The sequence below is a fragment of the Haliaeetus albicilla genome, chromosome 22 (assembly GCF_947461875.1).
Source record: "Haliaeetus albicilla chromosome 22, bHalAlb1.1, whole genome shotgun sequence".
Taxonomy (NCBI): Eukaryota; Metazoa; Chordata; class Aves; order Accipitriformes; family Accipitridae; genus Haliaeetus; species Haliaeetus albicilla.
The window spans coordinates 22,716,884-22,740,137 of NC_091504.1; the positions used below are offsets into that span (position 1 = coordinate 22,716,884).

Sequence of the window (23,254 nt, forward strand, 5' to 3'; positions counted from 1 at the left end):
GCAAAACTGTAGTGTCTGTAACCAACTCAATATATTTTAGCTTGCAAGCAGTAAATCCCATGTTGTGTTTATAGCTTTGTCAGCACTCATTGTAAAATTCTGTTTCCCAGTGAGTTTTAATTTCTGTACATTCAGAATTTAAACAAAAATCTTGCATATTTGGAGCAGACTGGTTATCTTTCATGTCCCAACTATATGCAGTGGTTATGATGAAGATTCCTACACTGTCTTTGCAGAGATGAGGTCTGGATGAAGGAAAGCTAACCAGTGGAGACTTCAGTGCTATGGTTAAGAATTCCTTTGTAATTGAATTACTGGGGAAACTGGTTCAGGTTCTGTCTTGTTTTTATGTAGCTTTCTCACCGGGATTAACTGAGGTAGTTATCCCAAGGCATTTTACCCAGTGACAAAAGATCAGGGCAAGGGTTAACTTCATCTCACCGCCACCCTTCTTTTCTGAAGGTGTGATCTTAGGCAAATGGAATGCCAGGGGATCTGGTGAATGCATGCCAGTAAGAACTCTCCAGGAGAAAAAGAGACTGTTTTGAACATTAAATGAAACTTACTATACATAAATAAGCAAGTTTTGCTATTTTGCTGCTTAAACAGAAAACACTTGTCCCTTGTTTTGTTTAAGACCATTTAGTTATATAGGTTGTATGGTTTCTCTGTGATAAATAGGAAGTTACAAAGTTCTTCCACCTTGAAGTAGGTTGGTGGTGAGTAATGAGTATCAGATTGTTCTCAGAATTGAGATTTTTTTTTCCTGGTAGCTTTTCTTGCAAATATGCCAAGCATTGATCTCTGTTTGTTTTAAGAATATCTGACTGCATCCATTAACATTCTCATTTGTGCTACTTGAAACCTATTTCTCAATAGAATGATGACATGAATTACACTGCATAAGAAAAGGAATGAAAAGGATATGGGAATAACAGATAGTTGTGAAACTGGATGGAGGGAAGATAGAACACACAGAATCCGTTCATTGAGCCTTTTGGCTGAAAGGGTTTGTGCGCTACTTTTTACCTACTGGTATTTGTGTTTTAGTTTTGCTTCACCAGTGAAAATTAATTTCAGGATGGTCTGCACCCTAAGGTTTATCTAAATCCTTTAGAGAATGACCATTCAGGATGGTAGGATTAACGGATCTGTATCTCGGTGTACTCTGTGACTGGAATAGCAAGAATACCTGGGAATATAGCAGAATGCAGTGCATCCACTCAGAGATGTAAAGAACAAAGCCTTCTTTATTCCCATCATTACTCATCCTCATGAGCCTATCAAAGTGCACAGCACAACTACGTGGAGAGTTGAAAAGTGAGGACAAAAAGGAAAAACAACAAGATGATTTATGGCTTTGATATCTTAAGATGGTACACTGTTGAAATGGCTTATGTATAAAATAAGTTACAACAAAGGTACAAGGGAGAAAAAGTAGTTAAGGCTCTTTACATAGACAGAGGCCTTGCATTTTGTCATGGAAAATACAGAGTTTGTGCTGAGTTTACTAAATCTTTTCTCTGAAATAAGTATAGAACATACAGAGTGCGTGCAAGCAAAATGGTTTTTCTGACTCCTTGAACCATTGCTCGTTGTTGGGAAACCTCCAGTACGTGTTCTTTTATTCTGAAAGGAGCATGTATTACCAACTCCCTTTATCCATGTAAATTTTCAGAATGTTTAAAGTCTTAATTGAGAACCAATTTCTAAGAGGAGGTTTTAGCTTCTCAAATTGGACTGGAGCCTGGTACAGGATTTATGCCTATAAATTCTTGATTACAAAGCTCGGAGACTGGTTTGTTGATACGTATGCAGGACAGATCAAATGCATCTCTTTGTTCACATAATTGGGAAACTTCCATGCATGTGTTTTTGGCAGGAGGAGAAGGAAGTACAGATTTGTGTGGTGGTGTTTTGGGGTTGTGTGTGTCTTGGTGTGTTGTTGGGGTTTGGTTTTTTTGTTTGTTTGTTTTTTAAACTGACTGGTATCTGTATATTTTCGGTAACAATAATGCAAAATACAGAGACTAGAATCCTCTAAATCCCCTATAGATTTCTTCCTTTTAGAATCCAAGAGCAAGTGTGTTAAATGCGCAAAAAAAAAAAAAAAAAAAAAAGAAAGTTACTGTTACTTGGGTTGAGTGCAAGAATGGCAGCTTTGAATCCTGGTTGGGGGAGGTGTCTTCCTCACCCCACCCCCAACAGCAATTAAACAGTGTATTACCAGGCATTTTCAAATTACTTGAACTAGTTCTCTCCAATATAAACAACTGATACTGCTGAATTGAAAACAAAGTTAAACAAAAAATGTTTTAAATTATGTTTGGAAGAATTGTGCCATTGAAGTGCTTTAGAGGTGACTTGCAAATACATCATTATTTATATTTGCTCATGTTAATGAAAATATTTGTATAATAGTGATTAAATAAGACTTTACATGGACTTTCTTCCTTTTTGTGGATTGGAACAGCTCTGATAGGCTGCTCTTCACAGCAACAAGGAAATGACAGAGATGAGATGGATGTTTTGTACATTCCAGTTAAAATACGCTATTGAATGTGCTCGGATTCTCTTGTTTCATTTTGGATTTACTAGAATAGTGAAGCTTTCACCCACTTCCATGTATACTCAACAGCATTCTTACTAGGTGTGTTTCTAGTTTCTGTGTGGTAATAGCTAATAATTTGATAAAGCTTCTTGTTAGATTCTTCTAATGAAGCACTAGAGAACGCAAAATCTGCTGGCAGGTCTAGTGTCTGCAGTGGAGTAATTATGGAGAGTGCTGTTGGTTAAAATGACCGGAGAGCTCTGGGACTAATTGTAAGGAGTGACAGAACAGAGAAGTTTTATTGCTACAGTTCCCTGAATTATGTCGAGCAGCAGCTGCGTCAGCAGCTTTCAATTACCATACTACTGCTCCAGTCCCTTGGTGTCATTCTTGTTGGCATCAGAGTTAACTATTGATCTTTTTATTTATAGAAGCATTTTGTGTTGTTTGGCTGCAGAGATATATCTTCTTGTTTCGAAAAAGCAGAGCTTGCCATAAAGAAATTTCTTTGCAAGGAAATACACTAAAACCATTTAGAAAACATACAAAAATGAGGACTAGATGAGAAGATTGTACTACCTTTTGCCTACCTGTCCCTTAAAAATACAGTATGTTTCATCTAGGCAGGTTTGTAGCACAATGCCCTCATATAAAATGCTCAGGGACTGGGGAGGGAGAAACTTAGGTCTGGGGAAGGAAGCCTGCTTTTCCAGTGAGACTGAGAAATTATATACTGCTGGGGTTTTAAATCTTATTTTTGTTCTGTGTATTTGCTGCTTACTGTCTTCTGTTTGGGAAGAGTAACTGAAAATAAACCGCCATTGATTTGATAGGATCTTGGCAAAACATAATTGTGGTGTTGCAGGCACCCTTCACTGGCAAATACCTTTTCTAAAGGTTAGGGAAGGCAGAATGACTTACAAATTTTCACTTATTAAAATAAAATGTTACTCTTAAATACAACCTGAAGGCCAACTGAATAAATTTTTTTGGGCCTCTTCTGGCTCCCTGCAGGGATACCACAAGCACCTCTGCTTTGCTTTTGGAACTGCTATAATGGTGCAGGGGTTCTTGAGCAGATACAGAAGTCGGCTTGCTCAAGAAGGGACTGTTCGCTTTAGTCTCAGACTCTCGATGCCAGAATTGGCAGCAGCAGAAGTGAGGACCCAGGAAGAGGAAAGTAGAAGCGTTGCAGCAGTAACACTTGGATGGAAATGGAGGGGGTAGAGGAAGGAGCTGAACCCTGACCCAGGGAAACAGAGACCCTTAGTATGGGGGTTTTTGGCATGTTTTGTTTTTCAGTGGGACCTTATTTATTTAAAAAAAAAAACAAACAAAAAAGCATGAATTTCTGTAGCCAGTTATCTGTCCTCCTTTTCTGTGCTGATGTACCTTCTCAGCTGTGTGTCACCCCTCAGCAGTGGTGTTTCACATCACGGTTTTGCTGACTGAATAATTTGTCTGTGCACACTCTAATATGCTTCTGGCAAAATCACCTGGGGCAATTTCAGTCACTACTGTAGCCAGCTCATCAGATTTTGACTGAAGCAGATGCAGGAGCTGGTCCAGGACGAGGTCTCTGGGCAGTGACACCCTGCAGGAGTGGTAATAGGCAGCTGACTTTGGGGATAGATGAATGAATTGGTACCTTCAGCTCTGCAAACAGCTGTACTTGACAAAGTTGTTTCTAAGGCTTTGTGCTATTATAGCTGTACAGTGAAAGGCCAAGACTGGCATGAGGCTGCTATCCTACTTGTAAAGTTTTCCTTAAGATAGGACTGTGCACAGCCATTGGATGCAGAGAGTTACCATGGCTTGAGTCAGGGGCTGGCTGACAGTTGGCATCTAATATTCTCATCTTCAGTGTTTGTCCTGATTTTGCGGGGCATGTAATTTGGGAATGAAATTGCTGATCTCTTGCAAATGTAGGGTTCTTTCTTTTGTTTTCTTTTTTCTTTTTTTTTTCTTTTTTTTTTTTCTTTTTTCCCCCAGGCTATTTTACTAAAAGCCAATGGTATCAGTAAGGAATTTTTGAGTGTTGTTTGTGTCCACCTTCCTTCCCGTACCTGGCTTTTTTTTTTTTTTTTTTTTTTTTTGCCAATCCATCAGAAAATGATGGAATTTCAAGGGAGAAAACTGAGGTGCTGAGTTTCGAGATCATTTCTTCAGTAGTCTGATAAAAAGCTCTCTCTGTATTTTATTAAGGCCATCAGAATTAAATGGTTTAAATTTATTTGACTAATTGCACTCATTTAAGTTTTTAATAATTAAATGCACTGAGGCTGTGTAACTTGTTAACAGTTATGTCCTTTTCTTTGCTTTGAGCAGTTTTACTCTGGGCACCGATCTCCTCACATTCCATATAGGTTATTGCACCTGGTATGGACTCATGCACGGCATTTAGCAGGGTACGAGCAACAAGATGCACACGAGTTCCTCATTGCTGCATTAGATGTGCTACACAGACACTGCAAAGGTAAGGTTTGTATTGAGTCTTCAATCAACAAGGAATATTGGATCAAAAGGAGGTAGAACAATCTCTTCTTAAATCAAGTGTACTGTCTTACAGTACAGCAGTCTTAGCAAATTCCTTTAAAAATGTTTGGTAGACTTAAAGGAAAAGATTTATAAATAAATAAACCACTCCCACTGTCAAAAATTACCTAGAGTTAGAAGCAGACAAGGCTGTACATTGGTTTGAATCACATCATGTTCTTCTCTTATTGGTTGTGAGTCACTGTCTTTTCTTTTAAATTGCCATTTTAATTCTATTTATACTTGAGATAGTTAGAACTCTTACTCAGTGTGTCATGGAACTGATGAAAATAACATAGAGGAGGCTGTGGCTGTCTGCTTAAACATTATCCTGCTGTATTTATGATGCCAAATTGCTTACAGAAATATGAATAAGAAAAAAGTGGTTTTGATATCTTGTTTTATTAGTCTGTATATAAAAATACATAATTGTACAATACAGTAAAATATTCAGTGACATGCTTTTTAGGGATGAAGTATCGTAAGTTTTGAATTGATTTGTTAATGTCATATGAAATTACATATTTCATGTTAGTTAGCTGTACTATATCTGAACTGAAAATTTCCTAATCTGCCAATGTTTGATCTAGCTTGATTCACTTGCTTAAGCACAGAAATTTTTGTTATTCTTGTAAGGGAAAAATAGTAGGGTTGATACTAGCAAAACAAACAAAAAAATCCTTAGTCACTAAAAATAAGCTTTAAAGCACTCAACTTTCCTCTAATGCCCTTAGAAAAAGCGCTTAGAGGTTAGGTGTTTGGCTTCTCAGAGGACTATCAAAGGGAAGGAAGGCTGCTACTGCTTCTATGAAACATTTTGAAGTCTTGCTTTTATCTTTGAGATACTCTTACATGGTAGCAGATGTGCTTGTTCAGATTCATAATAGGTGTCCTCCAAAAAAGTCTTCTCCAAAAAAGAGTACTTGTAAGGACAGGAATACATAGAACAGTTCTTTTGTAATTTATTAATATCTATCATGTGACAATCACTAACTGAAATTCAATAGGCCTAATGGAACTGGTGTTGAAGTACTGTAAGGAACAGAGTCTACCCAAATACTGACCTATCACTTCTTAACACTGAATAAACTCAGGTGCAAACAAATACTTCTTGGTTCCTGTAAAGTTTCTGAACCATTGATCTAACAAATCTCAAAGCTTTTTCATCATCTTTGATATAAAATGATCTTTGTATTTCTTTTATACTTCCTGATTAGTACATGAAGAAATAGTATTTTCTTCTCAGAATTGTAAAGAAAAAACTTGCAACAATAAAGGTCCCTGTGCTCTTTTCAAACTGATAAAGAATCTGAAAAGACTTTTTTTTTTTTTTTTTTTAGCATGGTTTGGCTTTAAATGAAGAATCTCTGAGGTATCTTCTGGAATTACCAACAAAATCAGGCTTTCTCAACAGTTTCTTTACTCTGGGTTCTGTTTGGCCCCTCCATCCCAAACAAAAACAAAAACTGTGATCTGTCCTAAAACTTTGAAAAATTTATATGTTGGACATTCCTTGTTGGAAAGAGTGTGTGCAGGTGTATGAAAACTTGTTGGATATTACAGATGTGTTGAAAACACTGACATCTGAATTGGTATCAAGTTTCATAATGGTTTCATCCAGCTTGAATTGAATTAGGGAGTTTTGCACCTTTAGTACAAAGGTTTTTTGGGTTGTGGGAAAGGTACCATTTACATTCAATAGAAGGACCGAAATCCAGTTATTTAGCGGATATCCTTAAGTTTGAGCCTATTTGCATGGGCATAAGCAAGATGTTACAGTGCTACTAGTGGGAAGGCATTAGTGCTAGATCCTTGGCATCTGTGCACCCAGGTTTTTAAATTTCTGGCTCTGAAGAAATGGAGAGACTTTTATTAAACTACGGTAAATAATCGGTACCACATCAAGGTAATTTAAAAGAAGTGGTTGAGCAGTTGTGTGGGAACCAAACAAGTTAATCTAAACCAGAATTTCAAGTATGGTCATGATAAACCACTTTTGGAATGAACTAGTCTGCTATGTAATGAGAAAGTTTTCCCACTGATATACTCATGTATGCACACAGACACACACACATGTGAAGTATGTAAAAATATTATTGCTAATAATGAGAATATGTCCTAAAGCTACAATAAGCAAACAATGCCTCCCCTGCCAATATTAAATATTTATTTTACTGAATCAAAAAAAGCTTTTAAAGCTTCCCATCAGCAGTAATCAAGTTCTACAATTAACACACAGTGAGTGAAGTAAAATAAAGTTATGGGGAAAATTTTGTCCAAAGGCCCTAGCTGTTGGACATTATTCATGATGACCAAGGCTTCAGGCACCAAAGTAAATGAAAGTGTTACTTACACAAAGAACTGTATAAACATCCAGTGATACTTGTTTGGCTGACACTGGTTGTTTATCCCTTTTCCATTCCATTTACTCAACTTGCTAGGAATTGTCCTAATGCAAGTCAGAGAAAGCTGCAAGTGCTTGTTACTGATGTCTGTCATTGCCTAAATTAGGACGAGTATATGATTTTGATGTGCATTTAAAGATAAGTTTTGTAATACTGCATCCTACAAAGCATAAAATTAACTGCCCTGAGATGATTATATGGGCTGGCTAGCCCAAGTAGTTGTTTGTTTTGTTTTGTTTGGTTGGGTTTTTTTAATGCTGGTTGAATATATACTTTGTTTTCGTGGTATCTGTAAAGTTTTGGAAGCCCAGGATACCTGTATGATCACCCATGTAAATCATGTCTCGGGTGATAGCTCTCCTTGTGCTAGCACTGTTGTGTTGAGCTGTGGCATTTGTGCAGGGCATATTCTGAACACAGGGCTCCTCTGTGCTGCTGGAGTAATATAAAATGTTTCTAAATAAAAGGGATCAACTCTGTCATGTCTATGCATCGCTATTTTTCATTCCAACAGCTAGAGAAAGATGGTCTAACTGGCAAGTAGTATTTTGGTGAAATAAAAAAGTCAAGCTATTAATTATGCCTCTTTCTCTACCATTCACCCAAAGTTTGCACAAGGTCTGTCCTTAAATGCATACTCCAACTAAAAAAGTGAGAGCTTTCTTGAATCTGAATTCTTTTTCCACCATTGCTACTATAAATGACACTTAAAGTTGTACCTGCAGTTTGTGTTATTCCGGTCTCTCTTGCTGGTTTGATAGTGCTTAGTTCTACAGTGTCATTGTACATTGTATTTGTAATCCTTCTCACCACAAAAGCTTCCACATGAGATTCAGAACTTACTCTACATCGGGGAGTAGCTTCTTCACCAGAGTAATGCTATCAACAGCTTTGCTGGGTAGGTGACGGCCGCGTTCTTTGTACTGAAGCCTAACCATTCACCTGGACTTTGGCATGTATTGCCTTTTGATCTTTAAAATGCACAACAACTTTGATTCTCAGTCTTTGAATATGTTTGGATTCTAGAAGCTGCTTAAAATGATCAGATGCTTATCTGTTGCTTCTTGTATGTTTTCTGAGACTTCTCTATGAAGAACAGGTACAAAGTATACCCCACTCTTCACATGGGATCCTTCAGGAGTTCCAGGGGTCTTTATTTGTTAGAGGAATGTAAATAATGGGTATTTCTGCCCAGTCTGTAAAGCATTACGTCAGCTTTTAGTCAACGTGACAGATATATCTTAATTACCAATGCTCTGGAAGAAATTCAGAGTTCTAATTCTGCAAACTCCCATGGCAATGAGGTTCCAATCATCCAAACATTTTGTAGTTTACTAACTTTGTCTTGGACATATTCAAACTTGGAGAAACTTAGACCAGAATTGTTATTTTTTTTGTATAGAGCAAGATGGCAATTCAAAAGTTAATGTTCAGCCCAGTGAAATCACTGGCTCTGGGGTTTCTTTTATTTATTGCAAGAGCAGCAACAATCAGCAGCAGAGATGGGCATTTGTACACAAAGGTTCAAAAAGCAAGATAAAAAAAATTGAAGTAATCCTATATTTTTATCCCAAACTTCATTCAGCCAATGTTATTCAGTTGTCTAACAAAAAAAGAGTGCTACTTTAAAGCTGATTATTCCACATTTATCTGGTTTTCATGAAACATTTTGCATTCATCTTTAACAAGGACTGCTACAAAGCAAATTTGAAGCCTGGTGCTAGGTATCATGACAGAAAAAGAATGCTGTGCTGAGATTTGGGAGTAAAACACTACCCTGCTCTGTGAATTCTGTATGATATTCTTAGGAACTGATAAAGCATATGCTTGCGAAACATGTCATCTGCTATGATCCATATAAATGTATGTGTACACTGCTTTGTCATAAAGAATAACAAGCACATGTTCAGAACACTGGGGGCCAAAGTAGAGCAGAAAAGTTAACATTAATGTCTTGTTTTGATAAATGCCCCTTTTAAAATCTGGCAATTTTTAAATTCCTTTTTCTCATTTAAAATACATACTTGAAGTTGGGGGCAAAACTTCTTTATTTTTGTTTCAAAACCAAAACCAGTGTTAAAAAGTAACCTGTGGCTATTCTTACAGTTGTTATGTATGATTTACCTTTAGTAGTATATTAGATGCCTATATATTTGAACACAAGTTAGCATGCTTAGTTATTGCACAGATGCAATACTAACTTCTGGGTGTTTTGTTTTTTTTTTTTTAAGATTCGCATTTAATTTTAATCCAAACTTTTAAACTCAATTTTCTGCCATTCCCGTAGTTACATTAGTGTATACATTGATGTATTTTCAAGTTTGGTTTTAGTCTTGTGCTGACCAATCTCTTATAAGAAGCTGCTGATTTCCCTAGTAGGAGTTATGACCAGCTTTAAAAACAAAAATGTATGAAACTAAAACCTACTTTGTAAGACAGAAATGTTGAAGGCAACCTTAACTTGAGCACAACAATCTAGCAGCTTCTACTTCTCAGCTGCATAATATACCTCCTCTCAGCATCTGTTACATATTGACAAGTGTGAGTAGGTGGTAATCTTACTTTTTTTTTTTCCTCCTCTCCAACCAAATGTCATGGGAAATAATGTTGAGTGGGTAATGCCCTTCTGTTTTGCTGGGAACAAGCTTGCAGGATATTCTTTTGAGACCCTCTCGTCATTGATCGTAATTGACTTGTATAATTGAAAGGGGAGTATTTGTTCTCTCCCGTAGGCAGAAATGGCTGTCTATTAAAGTTGTCCAACAGGGATGTTACCTGTGGTCCAGTGAAAATCTCTAGGCACTGTTTCTCTGCTTCTGCCCCCCTCAAAACAAAACCGAGGGAGGTTATGTTTCAAATGGTGAGATTACAAGTATGTAGCAGTTGCATGTTGTTTCTTTAAAAAGGAAAAGGGGAGTTTTAAAAACAAGGATAAAAAACATTAAATTCTTTTTTGAAAATCCACATGTAGTCTTTAAAACTTGTAAGTGATCTTTTTCTAAAGGTGAAGAATGTCTCATACAGTTTCTATACTATGTGCTCTATTCATTAGCTTAACATAATTGAGACCTTATAAAGATCTTAAGTTCAGTAAGATTTAGCTGAAATTCCTATCAAGAAATGCCTGAGGCTGGGTCTGATAACCCCCAACCTGAACGTTTGAAATCTAATTTTAGATCATTTTGTTCAAGAGCCATTTTAAGGAAACAATATGCTTTTCTTGACAATTCAAACAAAAGTTTCTAAAGCAGGCAGATGAGTGAGAGCTTTTCTGAGGCATTTAGGATCTAATTAACTGAAATGGCCCATTGCAGCTTAGTAGGTATCACCTATGTCTACTTTTCCGCACCTAGTATCAGGTGGAACCTTCGTGAGCTTATATAATATTTTTCAACAAACTTCTAAAGCTTCCGGGGGGGGGGGGGGGGGGGGATCTTATTCTTTCCTGCTGCAAGATGACTCCAGCTAGAGCACCTTAGACACAAGAAAAGTGGTGGGGTTTTGCCCTGTGCTCTTTGTTTCTTCAGGTGATTTTTTTACATGCTTGACTAGAAATTAATTGTTTTTGAGTAACAGCTGTGATTTCGAGGAGTCAGCATCTTAGTATTTCAGTTTCAGAAATTAAATACTTCCTAGTAAGTTAAAGATGCTAGGAAACCTGGCAAAACTTAATTCTGTCATAGCAATTTCTGTTGTAGGAGATTGGAAGACATCTTAAGATGTACTTTACAAAATAATTAGCTGGTGCCGTGAAATAGTTTGTGTGTGCATCTCTGTCTACGAAGCAAAACCAATTGCATCTATCCTGCCCAAGGAGAATAAGCCGTACAGTCTCGGAAATCAAAGAAAAAGTGTATCACTCCTAGTTCACCTCTGAGGGATGGAACGAGTATGCTTCAAAGCTGAGAACTGTGCCAAGAAATTTTTGGTTATTTAATACTCTGGTTAGTCTAAGAAAGCTGAATTGGCCTAATCTCAGCACTCAAATCATAAAAATGAACTGCTGTGCTCCTGAGACCTGCAATGACAGTTTATAATGCCTAAAAGATGGGTATGCGTTCATTTTGCCCCTTGGGAACTTAGAGGATTGCCATGTCTCTGAAGAAGCTGGAGGAAGACACAGCACTTATCTTCCTACTTCAGATAAGGACATGTTTCATTTTCTCACTGGTGAAAACTTGAACGGAAAGTCCATGTTTATGTTGAACGGACAGGATGCAGACAGCAGGCTGGAGGTTAATGGGTCTTAACAAACCTCCTCCTCTCTACTCTCAGAAGGTGACTGGGATAGAATTAAAAAGTAGCATTTGCTGACATTTCTCCTCTCTGTTCATTTAGGAAAGTAACGCACTATTGAGTACTCTGCCTAAGCAGAAACTAGTGCTTCTGTGGTAAAGAGCTGGCCGTTTCTTCAGCTACAAATGTTGCACGGTGGCACTCTAAGTGAAATTAAAATGTTCATTTTCATTAAACGTCTTGGCAACTTGCTTGTCTTAGGATCTAATCTTTATACCAGATAGTGCAACGCAAATCTCTGTAAAGGGAGATAGGGCTATACCCTGAAAAAGGGTTTGGCTAACAGCTGATACTGCTTAAAGCTTCACCTCTACAGGAGCTAACTGCATTTAGTCACCTTTTGATTATCTTTAATATTTTTCTAGGAATTCTCTTCTTGTTTCCTTGTTTTTTTTTCTTCAGTGCGCAACTTTTTCAGGGTTCTGTATTGCCTATGTGAATTTGCAGTATGTTTATAAGTTTGCATTACAGAGAGTTACTGGAGACACAGTCCAAGACAAACCACTGTTCCCTTGGAGGATTTTTGACTTCTGAGTCTGTGTTTGCATTCCTCCAGGTGATGATAATGGGAAGAAGGCCAACAACCCCAACCACTGTAACTGCATCATAGACCAAATCTTCACAGGCGGACTGCAGTCTGATGTTACCTGTCAAGTCTGCCAGTAAGTAATTTTTTTCTGATTCTGCACTCTGATTTGAATCTGTACACCATCTAGTGCAACAGTGTACTGAATCTTCTCTTTCTTGAATACCAGTAAAATTCCAGCAAGACAAGAACTGTAATACAGCATGAGCTAAATGCAATCAATTACCAGTTAACTGTCATATATTAAGATATACCGAAAAAGCTACCTGGAAAGTACCACAGGCTTATGGACGTAAACTTTTTACTAGTGTATAAAAGGTTGTTCTTTTCCAAGTTCATGAGGAAAAGACTTCCAGGATCTCTTTGGTTTTGAAAGTATGTAATTGCCACTACATTTGAAGAAAATCCTGATATGTGACCATATTTTCCTGCAGCTAGGAGCATTGTGTATTATCAGGAGATGTTTCAAAGAGGCTGATACCTAATGTAATCTCAGGTCTCAGCAAGTGAATGTTTTACAAGAGTAAGGAAAAATGCTTTTGTTTTTCTGCTCTGTGTACTGGAGCAAGTTGACTTCTCTTTCAAGATGTTTGGTGTTGCCATAGTGCAGAAGTCAGAGTTCTTGTTTTTTGTTCTGTCTTGCATTCTTTATAATTACGCACGCTGTCCTGCAGATGGACTGTTGTGCTGTGCTTGTTTGAATCTGCTTTTATTCTCAGTTTCCTGGAGAGATTTGCAGATTTACTGTAAGGAAAACATAGGAAATTTTGTTCTTTGCCTGGTAGAGCCACAGAATCCTTATATGATAATGAAAAGCTTGATGTGTTATGACACAATATTAGCATTGATGAAACTTTAACAAAAGAAGTTTCCTTTTGAAAACTGACAACTTTTGCACAAATGAAGCTGGAAAAAAGGCAGAATATTGTAGGCTTAATGAGATTGCAGAGTGAAAGACACTAGTTTTAGAGGAAGAGAGTACTCAGAAAATAAGCGCAGCGTGTACAAACAGAAAAAGCTTCCAAACTAGGAGCTTAGACCGCTGAAGTTGTGGAGTTCTCTTAAAAATGTAAATGCTGGAAGAAAAGATTTGAGTCAATACAACTTAAAATGTTGAGAAGCTTTTTCTGTAGTCTAGCTGTTGGCTTGTCTTCAGCTTTCTTGTAGAGAGATCTGATCGAGAACATACACTACTTCTTGATGCAGTTATTCTTTGGCCTCTCCAAATGCTGTAGGAGATGCTAATATGAACTGCAAAGCTTAATTCAATGCACTACTGTATAGCAAAAGTATTTGGCACTCTCTCTATCAAAGTAGCCTTAAGCACCATCTTTCATGTCTTGACCAGAGAACCGTGCTTCTAAATTACTTGGATTACATGTAGCTATCATTGTAGATGTTAGCTGGTTTATACTGGTCGGTAGTATGACCAGTACCTCTATCTCTGAGTAACCCTGCTTGTTCACTTTGAGTCACAGGGCTCCAGTGAGTGGGAGAATGTATTAAATGTGTATATTTTGCATTTAGTACATCACATATATTTCTTAAAACGTATGGCTTTTAAATAATCAGAAATACAATCGGTTGTGGGAAAACACTCCGGAGCAAATGTATTTTCTGTCATCTTTGAGTGCCCTCTAGGGGTGATGTAGATCCCATAGTTCTTAAAAGTAAGTATCTGGTGTGCACCCTAAAGTGAGAGAGACTGTTAATTTTACTTCCTTTAAACATGTATTAAACTCCTTTCTTTTTTCATAGTGGCGTTTCCACAACGATAGACCCATTTTGGGACATCAGTTTGGATTTGCCAGGGTCCTCCACCCCGTTCTGGCCACTGAGTCCGGGGAGTGATGGCAGTGTCGTAAATGGGGAAAGCCATGTATCAGGCACCACCACTCTCACAGACTGCTTGCGAAGGTATGAAATGAGACAAATACAATTTTGGTGGGATAAAAAGAATTTGGCTTCATTCTGCTCTCCAGGTGGCACTGAACAATGGGAGTAAGTGATGCTTTGTCATGGCATTATCCCCAAACAGCATTTTTAAACATATTTTAGGTTTTTGCATAAGAGAAAGTGAGAAGGCAAAGAAGGCTCAGAGCAACAGTAGGCCTAACAATAAGCAATCAAAACCAGTTGCTATGCGATGCAAAAAGAAAACAAATTTTACATTGGCTGCTGCCAGTGGTTTTAAATGCTCAAAACCACTAGTGTCTGTCTCCATGTTCTTGGCTGTGTCAGCTAAATAAGCACATAAAAAGAGTTCACAATGCATTTAATATTTGTCTAAATTATAACACCAAATATGAATCTGATCTTGCTCTAAGCAGAGCTGAGGGTCAGCTAATGGTGGCTTAGTTGCTGGAATGGCATTAAGAATGAAAGGAATTGGGCTTTCAAAAAGAAAAGATAATTCTGAGCAGGAAACTTATGCATCTTGGAAACAGGTAACTGGAGAGAATGTTATGGCTTCATACACAGTTAACTTGGATCTTTTAGCAGATCTGAAAGTCATTCTCTTGTGGCAAATACAGATATTTGTCGAAGATACTGTCTGAGGAAGGGGTCACCTGTAGCCTGGGCAAAACTAATTCTCCTGAAATAAAAATTCATAGCCTCTGATGTCTGATTTCTAACCTTCTTGATACTTTTAAGATCAGTAATTTAAAGAATACAAGGGAATTAGTACAAATGAGAAACAGCTGATGCAGGATTGCATCAGGAGGCAAAACCAGTTGAATTTTGGTGATTTTCTTCAACATGGGATTAGTAGAATCAGAGAGAGATGATAAGGAAGGAAAAACATCCAGGCTCAAAGATACTCTCGAAGAGTATGGATTTTGGAAAGAAGTTAAACTCTAATGGATAAAGAGGATAGATCTAGGTTTTTACCCAAAAGTTAGCAAGCAGGTTGTGTAGTAGATTCAAACAAGGAAGGTGTGTAACTTCACGTCAACCAGTGTGGCCATGCAACTTGAAGTTGGCATAAAGAAGGAAGGATTGAGAAGGAATATGACAAAACCCAGAAAGATGTAGGCACTCCTAACAAAAATAACAACAAATTCATAAGCCTTTTTACAAACTTGAGAGAAAAAAAAATAATGAAAAACCAAAACCAGAGGATGGTGGTACATAGGCTAGGTAAAGGAAATCGTGTTAATCAAATAAGAGGGGAGACCAAGAGGCTGCGATGATCATTTAATGCTGGAGGCTGCATTGGCCATAAACAGAATGAGGCAAGGTAGGGTTAGTGACAAGCTGATAATGTGTTGCCCTCACATACTTAGTGTGTGCATTAATGTAAAATGTTCAATTATATTTCAAAATATTTCATCTCAAAAATCCTAGTTGTAAAGCAGCCTCTGGGGAGATGATTTATTTGCCCCGTGGAAGTCTAAACTTGGAGGAAGAGACTTAGCAGTCCATCCTCCTAGCCTTTTCTGTGCTGACAGTTTCTGAAAAAGTGAGAGATATTTTGCTTTAGTGTGTTGTGAGAACATAGAGGTAGTATATTTTCTCTAAGCAGTTCCCTTTTCTGTAATGGTCTCTTCCTATAGCTCCCTTGAGCAGTTCTGTCTGAAAATTTTGAAAGATATTTTTCTAGTTGTCAACACTTGGGTTTTCTTGGAAGATATCTGTATTTTGAAAAGAACTTTGTGTTTACAGCCCTTTCCATCTCAGAGCTTTGATCCTAGCCCTGGAGGGCTATAAGCTAGCAGAGTGTCCTGCAGATAGCATGCAGCTGATCACAGAAGTCATGTCATCTTGCTTTGGAACTTCCATATCAATGTTTTTGGTTTTGAAAGCAAAAGATCTTTGCTTTCTGTATGAAAATTAGCTGTCCTGTTGTAGGACATGAACTAACATTCAGCTCCTTTCTCAGACACTGATGCATTTCAGTGCAATGTTACCAAGTAGGGCAATGATAAATGTCAGATTTGGATATCTGAACCACAGCACCTTACATTATTATGGGTGTTGGGTTTTTTCAAAATGACACTTAAAAGCCATGAACTCTGTCTCTTGTGGTGCCAGTGACCCACAAGTAAATGTAAAAGAAGTGTTTTCAGCATGTGTGGAAAATCATCTGATGGGTTTGTGCATCTCTTTGCTTTTTAATATTTTTTCAGGTTTACACGGCCAGAACATCTAGGAAGCAGTGCCAAAATCAAATGTAGTGGTTGCCATAGCTACCAGGAATCTACCAAACAACTCACTATGAAGAAGTTACCCATTGTGGCCTGTTTTCATCTCAAAGTAAGTTCACAGGGGGCAGACAGAGCAGAGGACATATATTCCGCTCGGAGAGGATGAGCTAAATTCCTGGACATATCTTCTGGCTTTCACTGACTAATCTTTTATGATACAAATTAATATAAAGAATAGCTTGCATGCCCAGCTAGATTTTCTATTATGATAGTATTACATTATCTATAATGTAGCTTTGCAGTATGTCTGTGGGAACCTAACTAATCAGAATCTAGAAACAAAATGGAAGGCTAGTACAATACCTGAACCAGTGTAGAAACCAATCTCCAATAACACTTACTCATTCTACATGGTAAAATTTTTACCCTACACATCTACTGGAAGAATGCCACAGAGGAACTCTGTGTTGAAGGACAAGCATGAAAAAGTTATCAGTTGCAATGGAGAAGGCTTCTTGTATCTTCCCAACTGTGATGTAGTTTTCAACATTTCCAATCCCCATTGTCAGATGCAATGATAGGAGATAATGTCATAGTTGGTGCCCTCAGATAGTTTAGTCCTATAGAATGTATGTCTTAAATACAAAGAGTATGACTGTGGTGCAAAGTAGGCAGGTATTGCAGAAGATGAAGGTCATTCTGTGTCAAGCGGCAAAGGGCCCTTGAAAAGTGATGCCACAGGCCTTTGTAGAAGCATCCACCATAGTAATTTAACTGCATCTCTGATCTGCTTGAGCTTTTCAGATGCAGACCTCTAAGGTCTTGAGTGTCTCCTGGGACAGAATGACAAGTCCTCTGCCTGCTAGGCAGCAACTCATGGTCACTGGCCTCAGCTCTTACTGTGACCAGTGTTTCAAGAAACTGCTTATCTGATGATGATACTAATGTCATATAAGCTACATGAAGAAAAACAGCATTTTACCTACAACCATGGTGACTGGAAACATTTTAAAATGGCAGCCTATATGCTGTGTGCAACTGAAGGCTTGTATTGCTTTTCTTTCCAGCTGGTGAATTGAAAGAACAGCCATTCCAGCCTTTTGCTCCAGAGACCTTGTTCAGTTGTTCAATTCTTACACGGTTTCTAGGCTTTGAACTTTGGTAAAACACCTGAGTAACTTTAATAGTGTTGGAGTTACACCTTTATCTTGTAGCTGTCATGGCAGGTGCGTGCTGAACTTCGCTGTAGCATACAGGCAGTTTTTCTGGTTTATTTTCCAGTAGCCCTATAAGCTATGTCAGTATGTTCATACTAGAAAACCTAATAATCTGTGTAACTATAGTGTCATGGTCTCACTGAGCAAGTCATGGACTGTATTCAAGAAGTGATTGTAGTTTGGAACTGTTAAATTATATAGCAACTCCGTATCTGGCATAGCAGTGATTTAGAATTTATTTTCAAAATCTGGCTTGTACAGAAGCTTGCTAATGAAATGCAGAGGTCTTGACATGAAAACAGAATGCCACAGGAAGGGCTGTATTTGTGAGAAAAGATTGATTCTACTAAAAAAGGTGTTAGAGGTGAAAAGCATTCCCTTTTCTGTAATTTACAGGCCTTTTCAGACTGTTTGGGACAATCATGCCTTCAGATGTTCACCCCCATATACCAGCAGTTCTTCAGTTGCATCTTGAATATTAACCAAGATGATATGCAATGTTATATGCCAAAGAAGTCATTAGCCTGACTGGACTAGATAGCAGTACAGTTCTTTTGTTGTTCTTTGGCTGTGATCTTCCTGAAGAGCATTCTTGCATGACTGACTTGAGGTTTCAGGAGTGCTTGGCTGGCTGCTTGGCTTTCGGGGGGAGTTTCTGGGGTGTTGGGCTCTTGTTTTTATTTTATTTTTATTTTATTCTTGCAGAGTAGTTGGCAAGATACACCTAGGTGATTCTGCTCTTTGGGCAAGGCAGTGTGAATGTGCTCAACCCCTTTCCTACACTCAGTTCGGTATTTATGTTATCCAGAATGATTGAAGATTTTTTTTTTTAAATAAATTACTCTTCCTAAGCAATTGTGTTGTCCTGTCCATGCAAAATGCAAATTTCATTTCATGTGTTAAAGCAAAAAAGAAACACAAAAGATAAGAATTACAGAAGTCTTGTCTTTTCTTGTCTGGATCTGTTGCTAGGGAATTGTTATGGCACCACAATTGGAAAATAATTAACTTGAAGTGTAAATAGAGCAGAATTTCTGAGAAATGGGGAGAGAAGCTGCCTTTAAATAGAAACTCATTCATCTCTTTCTGGTATTTGTTCCTGTTTCCACTTAATGTTCAATCGAGAAGATGAGGAGAGGATGGTGGGTATTGCAGGCTCCTTTTGGTGGAGGGACAAGGCTTTTTTATTATCGTATTTCATTTTTGCTTTAATTTGAATTGGTATTCCGGTGTAGGCTTGAGTCCTGTCACTTGAGATGATTGGATGGGTGGATTAAGTGTGTGAATCTGATGGCAAGCTCTCATTGTCACCAGTTTTGGGTGCTAGTGTAGGCAGCAGCCATATATTTGAATAGTTTGGAGTACAAATGAACACTGGTTTGGGTAAAGGCTCTGTGTGCTTTCTGTTTAATACATTTTTTGTGACTGTCACTTGGGAATAAGTTTGTGTGTATAGATATTAAGGTAAACAATCTAATTAATACCATATTTTTCCCCCACAAGTTGTGGTTTATTTCCCTGGTAGAACTGTGTTAGCATTTACATGGGTGTTCCCAGCCCAGATAGCTGGTAGAAGAAAATCAGGGGATGACCCTGGATGCTGACTGCTAATATGCTTGCATGTTATTGTTCCTAAGCTTAGGACATTTATAAAAGACAAAAAACTTAGCATTTCTCTAAAGAAAAAAAAATTATTCCACTTTGTCTCCAGCGGTTTGAACACTCAGCCAAACTGAGGCGAAAGATCACTACGTATGTCTCATTTCCGCTGGAGCTGGACATGACACCATTCATGGCTTCCAGGTGTGTACCAAGTTCAAAACCCCCCAAAGACCTGGACAGAACTGTTTTACCAGTTCATACATGTGCATCATGAAACATGGAACATCCTTGAATCAAAGTTATAGAACAGTATGTATAATGATACTTCTGCTGTAAGCTTCTCCTTGAAATGTGCATAATTTCTAAACTAATTTTTAGATAAACTATTGAGTTTTGTGTGCCAGAAAAGGCTTTATATTTAAACTTTTGGTTTTTATTAATGTGTGTTATGTTTCTGGTTGCATGTTAAATTTATAGACTCAGATCCATCTTGCCTTCGGATCTCTGCTTTGGTCCCATCACCTGAGTGCCCACCCACAGTCATCTTGTGTAATTAGGCAGACTAGACATAACCTAATGCCTAACCTAGTATTTCTGAAGTTATAAAAATCTTTCCTCTTTATTCCTACACCTATGCAAATCTGGTTTTTTTTGTTTTGTACTTTCAACTTTTGTTAGAGAATGCTGCAAGAAGAAACGTAGTCCAAATTAAAATAGATATTTCTAATTGGTATTTAAACAGAACCAGTAAGACTTCTCCCACCACCCAGGTTTGTGAATGACATGACATTTATATAAATAAACCTTTATGAAAGGTATATTCATAAAGAGGCCCTCCCCTGGAGAAAAGTAGATGCTTCTGCCAGGAGAGAAAGGAGAGCCCTGAAGCTCTGTTAAATGGTGTTATATTAAGAATATATGGTTTATTCCAGTATATTTTGGAGATTTTGAGGCTTCCCTGTTCCTCTGTGGTGAATTCTCCCTGGATAGAACAGGCTCTGCTGATGAAAGGTATCAAGCATAATGGAATATAGATGGGATAATCAGCAGGCATAACTCAGTAATCTGAATTTCATCGCCTATGAAATCAACAGCATAATCCTATTGCTGCTGTCAATACACAAAATGAATTTACAAGTCGGAGCCAGGATGATTGACCCATCAGAGGATAAAGGATTGATGTAATTAGATATTTTTCCAGGTTTAAATTACAAATCTTTTCTTAACCTGTTTTTAAGCTTTTTGGATAGGACATTTGACGTAAACAGATCTGTATTTGCAGCACTGAAGCCTTGACCAGGAGGAGAAATGGTGTTTCTTATGTAGCATTGCTGTGAGAACAAATAAAGCATCTTCAGCATCCTAATCAGCAGCCCTTCTCTGCTGCTAAGCAGCATTGTGCTTTTGAAAAAGGACCTGGATTCGGCAAACAGGCTGTGTCATGTAAAACCTATTTCCTCAGTTTGGGAAGCCACTGCTTTAAGTGACTGGATTTTTGTGTGTGTGTGTGTTGCAGTAAAGAGAGCAGAATGAACGGGCAATACCAGCAGCCGACGGATAGTCTAAACAATGATAATAAGTAAGTGGTACATTCCATGACTCCTATTGTGAAAGGTAGTTGGCTCCTAGAAGGAGATATACAGTCTGCTGTATATCCTGCAGTGTGAAGTGCATTACCATATTTGACAGCACAGTAAGTCTGAACTGTTGCAAAATAAAGCTTCATTCACCACAATTGCCTACCCTTTCGTGGTTTTGTGGCAGCTGACTTTCAGATCTGAAGGTGATAACCCCAGCAATCGGTCTGTGAGCAAAATTAAAAGCTATGGTTACAGTATTAAAAGGGATGAGTGTTTCCTTTAAATAATCCTATTTCTATTGCAATAGCAATGGGAGTTCCAGAAGACTGAAAGAAAGTTTATAGAAAACTGACACTCAAAGTCCCAAGCAGATGACCCCAGTAATTCTGAGGTCTCTTGGTCAGGTATTGATTCCAGTCAGAATAAATGATGGGCTGATATGGGACTTGCTCAACAATGTAAAGGGAGTGTAATTGAAACCAATATCCATAGCTTTATGGGAATATAGATGGTCACACAAACCTTATCTTTTTCTTTAATGAGGTTACAAGTTTGGTTGCTACAGTCATGTGCTGATGTTGTGTATTTAAATTCTTCAAGGCACTTCATTTGGCACCAAAAGTTTAGTTAAGAAACTGGAAGCACACAATAGATAGATTTAAAAACCAGCTAACCAGGTCTTAGTGCAGTTGTCAAATAAGCAGATACCAGGCAGGTGTTAACGTGTGGTCCTATAGCAATTGATTCATTAGATGTATGGTGTTTAATAGTATTAGCAAAGAGCTGAAAGAAGACACAACTGATCACTGTTGAGGTTTGCACATGTCTTAAGTTGCAGAAGTTGTTAACAATGAAGAGGATGAGGTAATGAGAGCAGAGGCATCTGGGCTGCTTAGTAAGCTGGATGCCAGTAAACGGCTGGGGCAATCTTAGTATCCTCCATGTAGGACTAAAGAGTGGTGTCCATCCTAGTTGGATTAAAGGACTCCACTAGGAAGAGAGTGACTATAATCAGTGGCTCTGTGGACATTCAACTGAATAGGTGTCTTGTTGCGGCACCACTGTGTCAGAAGAGCTCTGTGAATTTTGAACACAAGTAGGACAATATCAAGTGAGATTAGAGAGATTATTTTACCATTGTGCAGCTGTGTTTGTATCCCAGTTTGAGGATAGTATTTCAAGAAAGAGTTAAAGAAAGTGGAGAACATTTGAAAAAGAGCTGCAAGTATATTTAAGACTGGAAACAAAATCTTACCTTAGAACAAAAGAGCCAAGGACTTCAGTTTTCTCCTTTTTAAGAAAAGGGTAAAAAAAGGTTAAGATCAACTTGATTAGTTCATCAGTATCTTTCTTTGGAACAGAGATGTGTCTGCTAGTTTTCAAGCTAGCAGGCAAATGCACAGCAGCATCTGAAAGCTGGAAGTTGAGGCTGAATGTATTCAGTATGTCAGTATTTCAAAATAGGTACAGACTTTACAGATTAAGGACAATTAATCAGTACAGCAATTTATCACTAGAAATATTTAAGATGAGCTATAATTAAGATTAGTGCCTTCCCAAGCCCCATACCTCAAATGCATTTTTCTGATTCACTAGAGTAACTAATTCAGGGAAATAGAAGGTCAGACTAGATAATCAGTTGTCCTCTTCAGGAATGCATCAATATTGTATCTATTTTATGAAAAATCTTGGTAGCCAGTATTGGTAAAGCTGACGGCTGTCATCAGACTGGAGTGTTGCAGTAATAGCAAGACAGAAAAAGAAAAATGTGGTTCTTTTCCCTAGGCAAGGATGCCCTCTTCCCGGTTAATGTTAAGAACTGGTGTTTTATTGATGGATCAGATCCTTTACTATTGCTATACATGTTTATGTATAGCCTGTCTAAAATGTCAGTTGGTTTTCCCCTTTTGATCCACATATTCATTAACTCTGTTCTGTACCAGGTATTCCTTGTTTGCAGTAGTTAATCACCAGGGAACCTTGGAGAGTGGGCACTATACCAGCTTCATCCGGCAGCACAAGGACCAGTGGTTCAAGTGTGATGATGCCATTATCACCAAGGCTAGCATTAAGGATGTGCTAGACAGTGAAGGGTAAGTTATGAAACGGAGAGGGGAAAGGAAGGGAAACTTCAACCGTTGTTGGGTTTTCCTTACTTTCAGTTAAAAGACCTTTTCATCACAGAGAAGACTTAATTTCTCTCTTTGAATATCTAATGTCTCTGTGTATTTACCAGTGCTTCAAAATGTTGCTTTATAATCCTGGGTTTGTTGAAGGAAGAAGAGGGGAAGGGTGAGGGACATCAGCTGACTCTGCAGTGTCTGTAACTGGTGC

General features: G+C 38.0%; 1 protein-coding gene across 5 annotated transcripts in view; it reads left to right on the forward strand.

Annotated features, from left to right (window-relative positions):
- Positions 1 to 23,254, forward strand: part of USP22 (ubiquitin specific peptidase 22) — a 112,587-nt gene that overhangs the window by 86,797 nt on the left and 2,536 nt on the right. For all 5 annotated transcript variants that reach the window (XM_069810376.1, XM_069810373.1, XM_069810371.1 and 2 more), the window contains 7 exons: positions 4,880 to 5,027; positions 12,344 to 12,449; positions 14,132 to 14,290; positions 16,504 to 16,630; positions 19,450 to 19,541; positions 20,857 to 20,919; positions 22,864 to 23,013. In XM_069810376.1, coding sequence (XP_069666477.1) covers positions 4,880 to 5,027; positions 12,344 to 12,449; positions 14,132 to 14,290; positions 16,504 to 16,630; positions 19,450 to 19,541; positions 20,857 to 20,919; positions 22,864 to 23,013 — 845 coding nt within the window. The remainder of the gene's footprint in view (positions 1 to 4,879; positions 5,028 to 12,343; positions 12,450 to 14,131; positions 14,291 to 16,503; positions 16,631 to 19,449; positions 19,542 to 20,856; positions 20,920 to 22,863; positions 23,014 to 23,254) is intronic.